We start from the raw sequence: 14245 nt of genomic DNA, 5'->3' as shown, positions 1-14245 counted from the left end.
AAAGAATTCCAAAGGGCCATGTGGTTGATAATTGAATTAATTGTAATCAAATGCCCACTGCTACCTAATATTTTACCTAATTAATTTAAACACCTTACAAATATGGATTTAATTTAAATTTTCAAAATATTTGATTTTTAATGAGTTTCTAAATGGTACCTAAGTAGAGTAGACCCACGGGTTGGTTCAAAAAAGTATTAGGTTTGGAAACTGGTGAATCAAATGGCTACTAAAGTTCGAATTTCAATGACTAAAAAGTCTATTTTAGCCTTAAAGAATTAATAAGGTGGAGGGAATTGAAAACAACAAGGAAGAAACAAATAAGTTTAGGGAGACAATTAAGACATAGGTATTTAAATATTGAAAACAATTAAAAAAAACTTAAATTATTATAAAATCTCACTCACCAGATTGGATCCATTCTTTTGTTTTGAAGTGGGTTTGAGAATATTGGCTCTGGAGCCCCTCTGACCTTCTCCATTGTACTTCTTTCCATTTTCCATTGAGATTCAAAACCCACAATTTTGACCAATGGAGATAAGTCAAAGCCTGTCTTTTCCCAACAGAAAGCTGCCAAGAACAGCAAAACCTGAAAAGAAAAGTTACCTCAGAGAAGAGGGAGTTTAAAAATGTCCTGAGAGAATCTGATGAGGTTGCCTCCTCAGCTTTTATCATAGAAAATGCAGAAGATCATAATCAGGCTGAGAGTAAATCAAAGCAATCCAAGTAAAAATGGCTGAATCCTGTGACTTCTCAAGGAAAATAAATTACAGTAAGAAGGAAAAAAGTACAGTATGCCAAAAACTACTGGATCCAAGCAAATCCCGGGTTAATCTACTCTTGTTTCCTTGGTTGAGTTTATCCCAACTCTTGTAATTCGGATGGGCATTTGATCATCTCCAGTATCTTGACCATTTCTCTCATTTCGGGTCGGTTTGATGGCACGTGGGAGGTGCAGATCAAGCCTAATTTCAATACAGGAACAGCCTCTTCGGCTGGGAAATTCCCCCTCAGCTTACTGTCGATGCATTCTTCGGCTCTTCCTTCGTCCACTGCTACTCTGACCATGTCACAGAGGACTTCTACGTCGTCTTCCATGTACTCGACAGGCCTCTTTCCTGTAACTATCTCCAGAATCAAGATACCAAAGGCGTACATGTCGCATTTTTCAGTTATCTTCACTGTCCTGCAAGCGAACTCTGGTGCCATGTAACCGAGCGCACTCTGGATCTTGCTGCTTAAAACATAACGGTCTAACATTGGGAGCAATCTTGCTAGACCATAATCTCCCACCTTAGGATGACCATGACAATCAATAAGAATATTGCTGGATTTTATGTTATAGTGGATGGTGTTTGATTGATGCAGGTGAGCCAGTCCTTTTGCTGTGCCCAGAATTATGTTGAACCTCTCATTCCATGGCAGTACATTGTCATCCGATGCTTCATGTAGAAGCCCATATAAGCTACCTCCAGAGACATATTCGTATATAAGGAGCTGTAGCAACGGAGTCCAATAATAGCCTTCGAGTGTCACCAGATTTTGGTGCCTGACATTCCCAAATTTCCTGACTTCCCTCTCGAAATCTTCTTGGGACTTGACGAGGCTAGAAACTGTGAGCTTCTTGATTGCAACAGAGCGTCCATCCCGCAGAACGGTATGGTAAACTGCTCCAAACCCACCGCACCCAAGCTCACAATCCTTGTTGAGCAGGGCATGTGCTCCTGCGCTAAAGTCGAGCTCTCCTGACAACACCACAAGCTTTCCCGAATTCGCATCAGGACTGGAGGAATGACTGAAATCATCCCCTATGGATAATGCAAGTGCAGCTGCAGACAAAGAAGACGTGGGCGATTGAACACGACTGTTGAGGATGGTGATCAATATGATGCCTATGATGATGAAAGCAGCGGCGCCAATGGCAACCAGTGCAGAAATGCTGAGGATATTTCTATTTCTTCTGAGATTAGTACTTGGAGGCAGTGAGCTGGAAATGGAATCTGAAGTGGAGTTGGGATCGAGCACAATAGGTTTTGGAAGAACAGAAGGGCAAGACTTATTAACGACAGAACCACAAAGGGATGGATTTCCAGCTACGGATGAAGGGGAGATGGTGTTAAAGAATACACCACCAGGCAGCTCACCCTTGAGGTCGTTATGAGAAATATTGAACAAAAGAAGGTTTGGAAGATTAGACAACTGCTTTGGAAGAGTCCCATTGAGGTTGTTAAAGGATAAGTCGACATTTCGGAGATAAGTGAGTGTAGCCAACTCCGCAGGTATCGGGCCAGTTAAGTTATTGTGCGATGTGAACCTGCAAAGTTTCACAAAGATAAATGTATCAAACGAAATCATATTCAAAGCTAAGCAACCTCCAGATTCTAACCAGCCTTTCAGAAACTAAGAACAAAATGAATGGAACTAACGAAAGTCATAAGATTAACTACAACCCAATCCAAGCAAAAGATAACAGTTTTGGTGCTTCTTGAACAAGTAGATATTTCCAGCAAATGCCGAAGTTTTAGGTGAAATGGTTTATGGATACTGCAATGCTGGAAAATGCATATGGAAATTTAAACAATCAAAAGTAGACAAGCAAACAGGATAGAAAACTCACAAAGTTGTAAGGGAAGAACAATGACCAATTGAAGAGGGAAGTTCACCCCCTAGAAAATTTTCATCCAGCTTCAGTTCCATTAGGGACACAGCTCCTCCAATGGCTTCGGGAATACTTTCATTCAGACGATTTCTGCTCAAATCAAGAACGCTCAAAGCTTTCAGATCTCCAATAGTTTCTGGAATAGGTCCAACAAAAGAATTCCCAGACAGGTTCAGAAACTGCAGCTTGGCTAAACTTCCAATCGCTGGAAGATTACCCATGATGAAATTATGACTGATATCTATTGCCAGAAGGTTTTGGCATTTCATCACACACTCTGGAAAGCTATCAGTAAAGCCATTTGAAGAGAGATTTAATACTTTTAGATATTGAAGATTCCCCATTGTATTTGGAATATGACCTGTGAAATTGTTCCCGGAAAAGTCCAGAGTTTCAAGGCTTTTCATTTCTCCTATCCACTCTGGAACATTTCCTTCGAACAAATTCCTGCTCAAACTCAGTTCACTACAAAGAACAAGTTTCTGCATAGTCTGAGGAAGGTTCCCAGAGAATGAATTCTCACTAAGATCAATGGACCTCAGAAGCAAGCAGCTGCCAATACCATCAGGAATCTGTGCAGAAAGTTGATTCTTCCTCAAGTTAAGAGTCCGCAGGTTATATAAATTCTCAATTACCTTCGGAATTTCACCCATCAGAGCATTATCAGACAAGTCCAATGATCGAAGCCCACTGAGAGACAAAATCCCAGAGGGCAAAGGACCCGAAAACTGATTCGAGGACAAGTTAACAGCAATAAGACTCCCACACGAGCTCAAACTATCAGGAATTTTCCCATCAAATTTGTTGATGGCCAAAGAAACAACTCTCAAAGACCCACATTGACGGAAAAAATCATCTGGAACAGTTCCAGACAAATTATTCCCGCTCAAATCAATCACCTGAAGATTATCCACTCGAGCAAAATTGGGGCTTAAATTTCCACTGAGATTGTTCTTTGATAACGACAATCTCTGCAGAAACTCCAACTGGGAAAGCCCTCGACCGAGCCGACCCGAGAGAGAGAATCCGTCGAGGTTGAGCTCGACAACCCGTTTGGATCTGGGACTGCATTGAACACCAGTCCAGTTGCAGGGACTATCGTCATCTTCGTCCCAGGTCGCGAGGTTCTGCTTTGGATCTTCAACAGCAGCTTTAAACACTATCAGGCCCAAAACGTCGTCGTTTAAAGATAGATTTAGACATCTCGCGCAGAGTGGAGCCAAAACGAACAACACAAAGAGCTCAAGCAGCCGTTTCATCTTCAACAATGCTCGCATAGTCCACTAACTTCGAACACAAAACCAGCACAAAAAAGCCATAGATGGAAGATACTGATACCAAACAAATAAACACCACAATTATAGAGACCTCGGAGAAATTACTCTGATAAAAAAAACTCAAAAATGGTGCAAACTGAGAATAAATTAACTAGAAACTAAGCTAGTTCACTATACACCACATAAATACAAACAAAATCTCAGAAGCCAGAAACGGAAAACGAAAAGGACTCTTCAAAACGTAGAGAAACGAAGAAAAACCAAATCCAAGGTGCAGCAAGAGCACATTAAAAGAAATATCGGTCGGAGTTTACGAAGATTGTCGAAGAGAAAAAGCAGAGAACCGTTAAAGAGAGTTGCAGAGCGAAGATTCTTCAGACTAAAAAGAATGCGGTAACGAACACTGAGAGAAGAAACTCGTACAGCTCCGAAACAGTGTCAGGAAGGGGATGAGGAACCCGGCGGTTAGTTGAGGGAAGTAGTCGGAACAGCCGTCATCGCCGCCGCCGGTGGATTTGTGAAGTTGACAGTAAAAACAGAGAGTTCTGTAATTGCTATAGAGAGAAGGGGGAATTTGGGGGGGTTTAATAAGTGGAAGAGCGAGAGAGAGAGAGGACACATAGATAGGTCGAGACAATTAAATAGGCCGTCTGGCACGTGGTTAGATCTACGCATTTTCAGGGTATCCTAGTTGGATGCTGACGTGGCTTATCTTACTGTAGTTGACCCATCATCAATTTAATTCAATAGGGCTGCATGTCCTCAACCGAAAGCCTGAGACTATTTTTTTTTTTAATAAGTTTTATGAATTAATTAAATATTTTTTATTTTTTATTTTTTTCTTTTGTAAAAAATTATATTTTTTGTGTAATATTTATGTGGTTTAAAAAAGAGATTATTTTTTTACACAAAAGAAAAATTAAGCATTAAGTTAAAATAATGTATAGTAAAAAAAAACTTTAATTTAACGTATAAAATACCTTTAAACTTTAAAAAATATATATATATATAATTTATTGTTTGTTTGGGATGAAATAGGTTATTATTTATTTCAAAAATATGATTGATTTTGTAATAGTATTTCAAAAACACCTTAAACTTTAAAAATGTTTATTAATACCCTTTAATTTAAAAAAATATTATTTACCTATACTGTACTATATTTAAAAAAATACTCGTCAAATTTAATACACTTTAATTTTTTAAAAAAAATTATTGTTGTCAGTATACGATGAAAATCATCTATTAACATCTCATAGATTATCTACGAACGTTTAAATGGTGCTTTTAAAAGTTCATGAGTACTATGAGGTAAATATATGTTTTAACTTTAAAAAAAAATCTTAAAAAAAATTAAGGGTATTAATTAAATTTTGAAAGTTAAGTGTTTTTTTTAAACTATTGTAAAAGTTATAAGGTATTTTTTAAACAAAATATTAACGAGAGTGGTTTTTTTGCATTTTAAAAAAGATTAAGGATATTTTAAAACTTTTTAAAAATTTAAAGAAAATGTTATTTTTATTATTTTTTTAAGACAAATTTTAAAATTTTAAGAGTATTTTTACTAATTTATAATCTAATTTCAAAGTACGAAGAATTTAAATAATTAATTATGTACAATGTTAATTTCGTCAATTTCGTGGATATATTCATAAATTTGAAATTTCACATAATACCAAAATTAATGTTCTAGAAGAAGAGAACAATAAATGGTAGAAGGTAGGTAATGAGGGTTGGTCGAGGGAATTAATTACTCCTCTCTTTAATTTAATGCAAAGCCCCCACACCATTTTGACCCTTCTCGAGGACACAACTTTGTCGTAAATTTATGTCCGTTTTAGTCTGTTAAGACTGACGAAGATGAACAATATCTACTAACGATGAGTTTTAACTATTATAAATGATATCATAATCAGATACTAGATGATGTGCCAATGAAAACACTGAACTCTCAAGAGTAAATTGTGAGATCTCACATCGATTAGAGATAAACAATATCTACTAGTGATGAGTTTTAACTATTACAAATGATATCACAGTCAGATACTAGATAGTGTGCCAATAAAAATGATGAACTCTCGGTGATAAATTGTGAGATCCCACATCGGTTCGAGAGGGAAACAAAAACATTTCTTAAAAAAGCGTAAAAATCTCCCCCTAATATACACGTTTTAAAACCATAAACCTGATGGCAATATGTAACGGACCAGTTTTTTTTTTTTTTTTTTTTTTGGTGGGTTAAACATTCAAAAATTGTGGAAGTTAAATTCAAATAAAACTAATATGTCCATTATAAAATTTAAATTAATATTGTTTTTCAATTTTTTTTTTTTTTTTGAAAGGTAGAAGACTGTATAGGATTTTAAAATATATAAAAAAAAAAACATCTAATTAATTTTGTTGTTGAGTATTAATGAAGTGGGGCCATTTTTGAAAAAATTAAGAATTTTATTAAAAAATAGAGCCATAAATATCAATAATTAGATGAATAAATATTTATGAAAATGACCATTAAAATTGATAAACTTTACGACATTCATTATTGGTAGGGAAAGGTTTGTTCTATATTGAAAGTGAATTAAATGCAATGCATCAAAAAATGGCGGAGCCATCTTTTCGGTACACGTAGATGTTATTTATAAAGGATATTAAACTCGTAAATTGAGGATTGGTAGCTATTTGAATTTCAAAAAATGTTTATATTTAAGACCTAACTTTAATTAATTATTATTTTTTAACTAACTCGATTTGCTTGAAGTAAGCTTAAGTTAGACAATTTTTTTTGATTTTTTAAGGATGCATGCAAGTAATGACAAAAATTTGTGTTGGTCTATAAAAATAATCTTCACTAATAAAAACGAGAAATAAGTAACGTGACCGTGCAATAAGAGATGCATAAGAAAGTCGGGAGCAAAATTTGAATTAGGCATAGGACGTCGCGAAAAAAAAAAAAAAAAAAAATATATATATATATATATATATATATATATTTGTGCGATAAAAAATATTTGCATGGGAGAGACAATTAATTTTAAAGCAGTTGAAAATCAAAATTTTAAAATTTTGATTTTTTTTTAAAGCGAAATATTTATTAAAAAATTAAAAAAAAAAAAAAAAAACATGAAACAGAAAGCAGTTATTGGGCCAATTGCTTGATGGGCCGTGCCTTTGAAGTCCGTGACCATAACAAAGAAGTGGCATCGGCAAAGCTTCTGAAACAAAAACCCTATCAGTGATTGATCGACTCTCCGAGTAGAAAGAATTCTCAGCAGTTCATCACTGAAAAGCTTGGAATGGCTGCCAATGGAGGTTCTGCGTTAGATAGGAAGCAGTTGGTCGCATCGGCGCTGGCCAAGCACTTCTCCTTAGATTTTGTAAGCTTCTTCTCTCTTAACCTGCTGTCGAACGCTGTGAATCTCTGATCTTATACGGACCAATCTTCTCTCTTGTTTCACTCGACATTTATTGGTATTGGCTGCTCCATATTGTGAAATTCATTTGACTTTACGTGTACGAGGAATAATTCTATGCACTGTATTATTTTATGGATATGATCATGGTTTGTCTAGTTTCTCTTCGGAGTTAGATGAAGTCGTGGAATCATCTCCAGACATGAATTTTCGCAGTAAAGTATGTTAATGTAGTTTCCGTTGATTGCCTCATTTGTTTTTGAAATGATTCATCCGTCCAACGATTACGAGCTTCGGTACCACTTGTTTACAATCTTTCTTTTCCGTGTTGTGCATTGTCATTGGAATTTTGTTACTGACGTTAAATTGCTATTTGTTTCAGAGTTCATTAACCGGAGAAAGTATGGATTTTAAGACCTATGTAGTAAACCTCTTGAAAACATCAAGGAATGGTGCTTCTGTCGATGATAATGATGAGGTAAGGTCGAATATTTTTCACTCTTTCATTATTCCGAAGTTCCATTCATTGATTTTCCTTTGTTGCATTTGACCTTGACGACTATGCTGACTGTACTCGAATTTCATATTGTTAGAAATTTTTTATAGGAGCACGAATTTTCATGGAAGTGAAAAGAGTACAAAAGATAAGAAAAGAATCCACCCCAATTTCACGAAGGGGATTTTCGCAAAGCTCTCCAATTGGGAAAAATAGAAGAAACAGATCAGTTTCTAGAATCCTTTGAGAGAAGACATCAATTAGAACAGTTGAAAACAATAGTGCCTCAGGAGTCCTCCCAAGTTCTTTATGAACCTTGAAGCTATGCTCTTTTCTCAATCCAAACTTTACAAAGATTAGGAAAAATACAGTTTAACTGAAGAGTGTTAGCTTTTTTTTTATTGGGGTCAGGGATGCCTGACAACGAGAGGGAAATAGAAAATCTCAAATATCGGTAGACCAACCAAAGTTCAAATTGGAGGTATTAAGGATTTTCTCCCAAACGTGCTTAACCAATGGACCAACCAATAAAAATTAATATGTATCCTCACAAGCAGACTTGCACCAGACACTAAGCGGGGAACAAGAAAATATGTGGGAATTTGTGTTCTGCACTCTCAATCAAATATAGATTAACTGCTAGAAAAGGGACCAAACGAAAGCTTTAACCCTCTGCATGCACTTAGTAGCGTCCATAAAGAAGATCTTTCTTCCCAAGGAACCTTGCCAATACATGTATTATGAAGGCCAGATATGCAGCCGTTTGAAATTTTTATGTTTTAGATTTCCCGAAGGGACATCTGATAAAATTGAAAATTTATGTTCTAGAGTAACTTCTTGTTTTATCATTACCATAACGGTTATGATGGTTGCTGCAGGTGATGAAATGGATTACATTTGCAGACAGCTTTCCTGTTGATTCTAAGGCATGCCTTGAGGTTCTCAAACAATTAAATGCAGAATTAGTTCTAAAGTCTGTACTTTTGGGTAATGGATTGAAGACATCTGAAGCTGATGTAATTGTGTTTTCAGTACTACACCCTTCTGTGGTAAGCATTCTTGCATTTCATGACAAAATGTCTATATTTAAAATCATTCTTTTCTTTCAAGAATGTCATCATTTCTTCATATAATGTATACACATTTCATTTCACGTTTTCATGCTTAGATCCTTGTTCAAATGGCCGATGGATCTTTTGCATGCGGTTCTTGGATTTCAAGGACTAGTTTTGCATAGGATTTCAAAAAATAACTTTTAGATTGACCACAGTAGAGATTCCAATGAGATCTGACCTTATTGATTACTGCTAGATTGCCCTTTCAACAGCAGAGAGAGAAAAGTTGCCACACATTTTAAGATGGATAGATTATATCCAGGTAGGTCTACTTCTTTAATGCCTTGACTGCTTACCAATTGCATGCTGAGAATATTTCTGGTTTTGATTGTTGATTTTATCGCAGACATGCAAAAATGAGTATTAATATTGGTTTTTTAGTCGTTTATTTATACTTTGAATCCACTTTTATTCTGGCTTCAATATTATTGTGGTTTAGTTCCATGACTTGAGCTAATTAATACTTGCATCATTTTGTGTTTTTAACAGAACAAAGAGAATATTGGGGAGTTGTTTCAAAAGATACAGCTAGAGAAATGCAACTTTGATCCTCCAGTAAGTGCGCATTTAATTCTTTTGCATCTGCTAGAGTTTTGCTATTTAAAGAGCAAGGATGTTAAGTTCCAAAGTGAAAAGTATATTGTTTGCACTATCATACCATTTATCATTAGAAACATCTAAGTTATGCCAAAAAATTATGTTTGGTTCACATAATATGGACTATAAATTTCCAGATCAAGTCAGCTAGTATTCTTCCCTTGTATGACCTAGCTACAATTTGACTTTGAAATTTGAATATTCGTCATTCATTGTTTTTCTCTATTCTAGTTGATTATCCTTGGGTTCTGTACTGTGTTGTCATTGTTCTTTGATTTTACCTGTTTGATGTTGTTAACTTCAAACTGCCAGTTGCTTTCACATTGTTTTCACTTCACTCTCAAATTGCAAGTTCTTGTTAATTTCTAGTTTTTGTGAATTTCGTTATGCTTTTGCCCTGTTCTTGTGGGTTCCTCCATTTCTGGCTTAGCTGAAGCTGCAAATTTTTTCAAGGTAGATGGATATTTCATAAAATATATTTTTCTCTCTCAAAAAACTAAAAGCTAGATTGATTTTTTCAAGTTTCATACAAAATCATGGAGTTTGCTCCCAAGAAGTATGCATTTGAATTACTGATGGTTAATATCTCGCATTTTGAGAAATTCCGTTGCATGAACAAATTAAAAGTCTTATTAATTATAGTTGCAGGGCAAAGTTGTTGCCAACAATGTGGAGGAAGATTCAAACGCCAAGAAGTCTTCGCAAAGCACCAAGGTTTCAGATAAGCCTCAACTGAACCCAGACACTAAGAAAACTGATCCGGGGGTAAAGCCTACATTTCTTTATTGGCCTGCCTACTCATATTTTGGTAATATAAACTATTGAAAAAATGTTGCAAAGACCTTTATTGAAGGGAAACTGTATTCTGTTCTATTTTTCATATCTTTTGAATAGTTTGGAGAGAATTCTCTCATCTAGTGAGAGAACATTACTTGTGCACTGTTTCAAATTTTGGGCAGAATTGGTGCTTTGAATGGAATAGTGAAGGAAAATATTTTACAGTTGTTGTCTAGCCCAGCCATGGTTTTAAGAAAAAGAAATCCTTTCTTTGTGAACTTTGGTTAGAGAGGAATCAGTGAATCTTTAACAATAAAAGCAGGAGCAGGGCTGATGTTTTTGAATTGGCCCTGGTTTTATTCTAATCGGTGTACACTTTCAAATTCTTTTGATAATTATATCTCCTTTATAATCAATTTTAATTGGATCAAGATTATTGTGACGCCATATGGGGTATTTTGATATAGATCTTTTGGTTTCTTTTATTTTAACTTTTAATAGATTCAGTAAAAAGTTTGTTTAGAAAAAAGAAGTAAAGGTAGAAGAATGTTTTCTTTTGAACCAATATATTACTTGCACATAGTTGATAGTTCTATTTTAGTATTCAGTGTATATTGACTTGTTGTGACCTCTTTAATTTCTGTGGTATAACTTGATATCCTCTAACTATTCTTTACTCCTGCCTTTTCTCATCATCATCATCTTTTTTGCAATTCATTCATTGACATACTTGCATATAGTTGATAGTTCTATTTTAGTATTCAGTGTATATTGGCTTGTTGTGACCTGTTCAATTTCTGTGGTATAACTTGATATCCTCTAACTATTCTTTACTCCTGCCTTTTCTCATCATCATCATCTTTTTTGCAATTCATTCATTTACTTATTTGTTTTTAATTTTATAAAACTGTTAGAAAAAAGAGAAGGACAAAAAAGAAGCTGCACCTGAAAAGAAGAAACCACTTGAAACAGAAACAACGGATAAAGAAAAGGAAGTTAGCGTTAGTTTGTTGAATATACGTGTTGGGCTTATTCGAAAAGCGTGGAAACATCCATCTGCTGACAGGTATGGTCAGCAATCTTCCTTCCATGTACTGCTTTCTGCGATAGGATTATTTACGTTGATCTATTGAAGTTCATTATTCTCCTCTGAGCTTAAATTTGTATCAATCATACTGTGGTGATGATGGTTAATGATCCAGTTTGCTGGTTGAGGAGATAGATGTTGGAGAGGCCAATGTGCGACAGGTTGTCAGTGGTCTGGCAAAGTTCTGTAGTCCAGAGGAATTGACGGTATAGTTACATTTACATGTTGGTCATGAGGAACTTCTAATGGATCCGCTGTACAAACAGAATTCAAAGTTTGATGTATTATTAATCTGTGCAGAACCGACACGTTGTTCTTATTACTAATGTAAAACCCGGAAAGCTACGAGATGTGATGTCCCAGGGATTGGTATTTTCTTTTTCCTTGGCAGTCTGTTTTTTTTTTTTTTTTTTGGACATACCATAATTGATTATTTTTATCTTTTTTAGGCTCCTGTACTTTACTGTGACGCATATGGATTAATATGAAGTTGCCTTTCATTTTATATGTGAATACACCAAATTCTTAGCACTATTTCTCTAGTTCTGGTCTCGTTTCAGTTATTTCTTCTTACATTTTTAATGTGGACTTTGGATGTTTCATATGTTGTGTGGAAGTTGAGTTGAAATGCTCACTTGTACATGGTTTCATAAATCCCTCTCTCAGGTGTTATGTGCGTCTAATGAAGATCACACCATCGTAGAGCCTTTGCTTCCTCCTGAAGGAGCCAAAATTGGTGAACAAATTTCATTTGCAGGGTTAGTTTTTCAGAGACAACTCAATTTAACTGCATTACCTGACTTGCACCTCTATGAATTTTTGTGTAGAGTAGCTGTTTATATATATTATACCCTAGAAGATGTTTCAAGAATCCTTTTCTTATTCAAAAGGGGGGGAAATTAGGTCTTGTCCTTGGTAAACGTAAATTCCCCCTTTGTTTTCAGGATTATGTAAATCCTCGATTCATATAAACATTGGTTGGCATTCCTTCGGTGTATTATTGAGTATCTGACTGTTTTTCTTGGTTGTTTTATAATTAATCTCTATTTGAATTGGGTCTCTGCTGTTATGTGGTGTATTGATTATCTCGTAATTTGATTTAGGGTTGATGGGAAGCCAGAAGATGTTCTCAACCCCAAAAAGAAACAATTGGATAAGATAACACCGGTACGTCCACTTTTAACCTTCCCTGTCCAAATAGGTTCAAAATTTTCAGGATGATGCAAATAATAATAATAATAATAATAATAATAAAAGAAAAAAAGAAAAACCGTTTTAAATGTCAAGGTCATAAAGTGGATGTTTTTTGAACAAAATAGGCAAGATTGAACACTTACCTTTTATTCTCTGGCTAAAGGGTCGTGGATTGTTGTGCCTTCTTAAATTGCATGCATTTAAACGTAAGAAGGGCGATTCAAAGGTCTTGTGTTGGGCAAACGAAATGAAAGCAGCAGCCAGTGTATTTGGAATAACTTTTGTAAAAAATGATTTTTAAATAATTTTTTTTAAAGAAAATAATAATCAATTTAACTTAATGATAAGTACTTTAAAAATTGAATTAGTTTTAAATGTTGTCACTTTTAAATGTTGTGGATCCACTAAACGCACTTTTTATCTTGCTCTCCCAGCTGTAATCTATGCCTACTCACATCCTTCATTTTGCACCTATTATACTCAAATGGTTGTTATTTGGATGGATTCAGCATCTTTTCACAGACGACAAGGGCGTGGCGATGTATAAAGGAATACCGTTCATGACATCTGCAGGAGCGTGCACGTCGTCGATCCCGAAGGCAAGCATCAAATGATTGCAGCATAGCCATGGTAGAGGAGAGCTTCACAGCCAGAAGGATCCCTGAACACTGCGTTACTTGGCGAACCAAACAGAGTCACTTTTGAAGAGGTTTGGCACTGGTTCATCAAATCAAATGGGCCTTCATAATTTCAGGTAAATGTATCGTTGTTGTTCTTTTTGGTCTTAAAAATGACATTTTCTGATTTGAATTTTATGATATTTAGAATTGACATTATGTTCGTATGATTTTAAAGGGTCACATTTTTGTTTTAGATAAATCTCAATCTCCCAACAACCATATTTTGTTTATGTAACTTCGAATTACCCGTAAATATAATTTCAATTTCAATTAATCTGTGTTTTTTAACGTGTTTGGTAGCAGATTTAGAATTTGGTTCTCAATTTAATTTCAATTGTTTATATTTATAAGCCATGAAAATAGTTGGTCGAATCTGTATTAGGCAGTAGTATAAAAGTGGGTTTGGAAATTTTTTTAAAAAACCTACATTTTCTGAAGGTGATTTTTGGTCACACAATTTGACTAAATGTGACTTTTAATAATTTAGTACTTCAAAAAATCATTTTTAAAAAAATCAAACATTCATTATTAAAAAAGAAAGCATTTATAATTACAAAGTGAACCAAATGCAATAATGATTCATCAGTTTGGGCTAAAATAAGAAGCTCAAAAAAAGCACTCGAAATTATGACAAAGTCACAACTTTAATTAATTAATTAATTATATAGTGATTGAATTGGGTTGACTGAAATGAAAAGACTGTTTGGGTAATGGAATAGGGTACTCTGTCCAAGATTCCCTTAACTCTAAACCTGTTTTGTTTAGGTTTGACTTTACCAAACTCTGCTCCCAAAAATCATTCCGTATCTTAAATCAAATAAAATCCACAAAACATATCCCTTTCTTTGGATTTTAGATTCACCCAATCACTTCCTTCAATTTTTTCAATTTTTTTAAATAATAATAATAATATTAGAGTTAGAAACTTCTCACATAAATGCTATTAAAATCAT

General features: G+C 34.8%; 2 protein-coding genes across 4 annotated transcripts; one reads left to right on the top strand and one right to left on the bottom strand.

Moving 5' to 3' along the window:
* Window positions 1–635: 635 nt before the first annotated feature.
* On the bottom strand, window positions 636–4540 carry LOC111490627 (probable LRR receptor-like serine/threonine-protein kinase IRK). Of its 2 annotated transcripts, XM_023139207.1 has the most exons (3): window positions 4360–4540; window positions 2618–3990; window positions 636–2314 (listed from the first exon to the last, which is right to left on the bottom strand). In XM_023139207.1, the coding sequence occupies exons 2-3, from the start codon at window positions 3934–3936 to the stop codon at window positions 859–861; spliced, it is 2775 nt and encodes a 924-aa protein (XP_022994975.1). In that variant the 5' UTR covers window positions 3937–3990; window positions 4360–4540; the 3' UTR covers window positions 636–858. The 2 variants fall into 2 exon arrangements, with proteins under 2 accessions (XP_022994975.1, XP_022994974.1); XM_023139206.1 differs by having other exon boundaries at window positions 2618–4540.
* Window positions 4541–7148: 2608 nt separating this feature from the next.
* Window positions 7149–13522, top strand: LOC111491287 (aminoacyl tRNA synthase complex-interacting multifunctional protein 1). 2 transcript variants are annotated; one of them, XM_023140142.1, is made up of 12 exons: window positions 7149–7310; window positions 7729–7824; window positions 8721–8891; window positions 9154–9219; window positions 9447–9512; window positions 10203–10319; window positions 11246–11397; window positions 11534–11624; window positions 11719–11787; window positions 12085–12176; window positions 12522–12585; window positions 13122–13522. In XM_023140142.1, the coding sequence occupies exons 1-12, from the start codon at window positions 7230–7232 to the stop codon at window positions 13224–13226; spliced, it is 1170 nt and encodes a 389-aa protein (XP_022995910.1). In that variant the 5' UTR covers window positions 7149–7229; the 3' UTR covers window positions 13227–13522. The 2 variants fall into 2 exon arrangements, with proteins under 2 accessions (XP_022995910.1, XP_022995904.1); XM_023140136.1 differs by having other exon boundaries at window positions 10197–10319.
* Window positions 13523–14245: the final 723 nt, after the last annotated feature.

The sequence above is a fragment of the Cucurbita maxima genome, unplaced genomic scaffold, assembly GCF_002738345.1.
Source record: "Cucurbita maxima cultivar Rimu unplaced genomic scaffold, Cmax_1.0 Cma_Scf00001, whole genome shotgun sequence".
NCBI lineage: Eukaryota > Viridiplantae > Streptophyta > Magnoliopsida > Cucurbitales > Cucurbitaceae > Cucurbita > Cucurbita maxima.
The sequence above is the reverse complement of the archived record's forward strand: the minus strand, read 5'-3'. Positions and strand labels throughout refer to the sequence as shown.

What these genes read in the sequence shown, in the direction of transcription:
- LOC111490627 (XM_023139206.1), bottom strand. Translation starts at nt 3,936, where the DNA reads ATGCGAGCATTGTTGAAGATGAAACGGCTGCTTGAGCTCTTTGTGTTG. An exon ending in TGTTCTTCCCTTACAACTTT is followed by an intron (nt 2,315 to 2,617) that starts GTGAGTTTTCTA and finishes GAAACTTTGCAG; the next exon opens with GTTCACATCGCACAATAACT.
- LOC111491287 (XM_023140136.1), top strand. Translation starts at nt 7,230, where the DNA reads ATGGCTGCCAATGGAGGTTCTGCGTTAGATAGGAAGCAGTTGGTCGCA. An exon ending in AAACATCCATCTGCTGACAG is followed by an intron (nt 11,398 to 11,533) that starts GTATGGTCAGCA and finishes TTAATGATCCAG; the next exon opens with TTTGCTGGTTGAGGAGATAG. An exon ending in GTAGTCCAGAGGAATTGACG is followed by an intron (nt 11,625 to 11,718) that starts GTATAGTTACAT and finishes TAATCTGTGCAG; the next exon opens with AACCGACACGTTGTTCTTAT.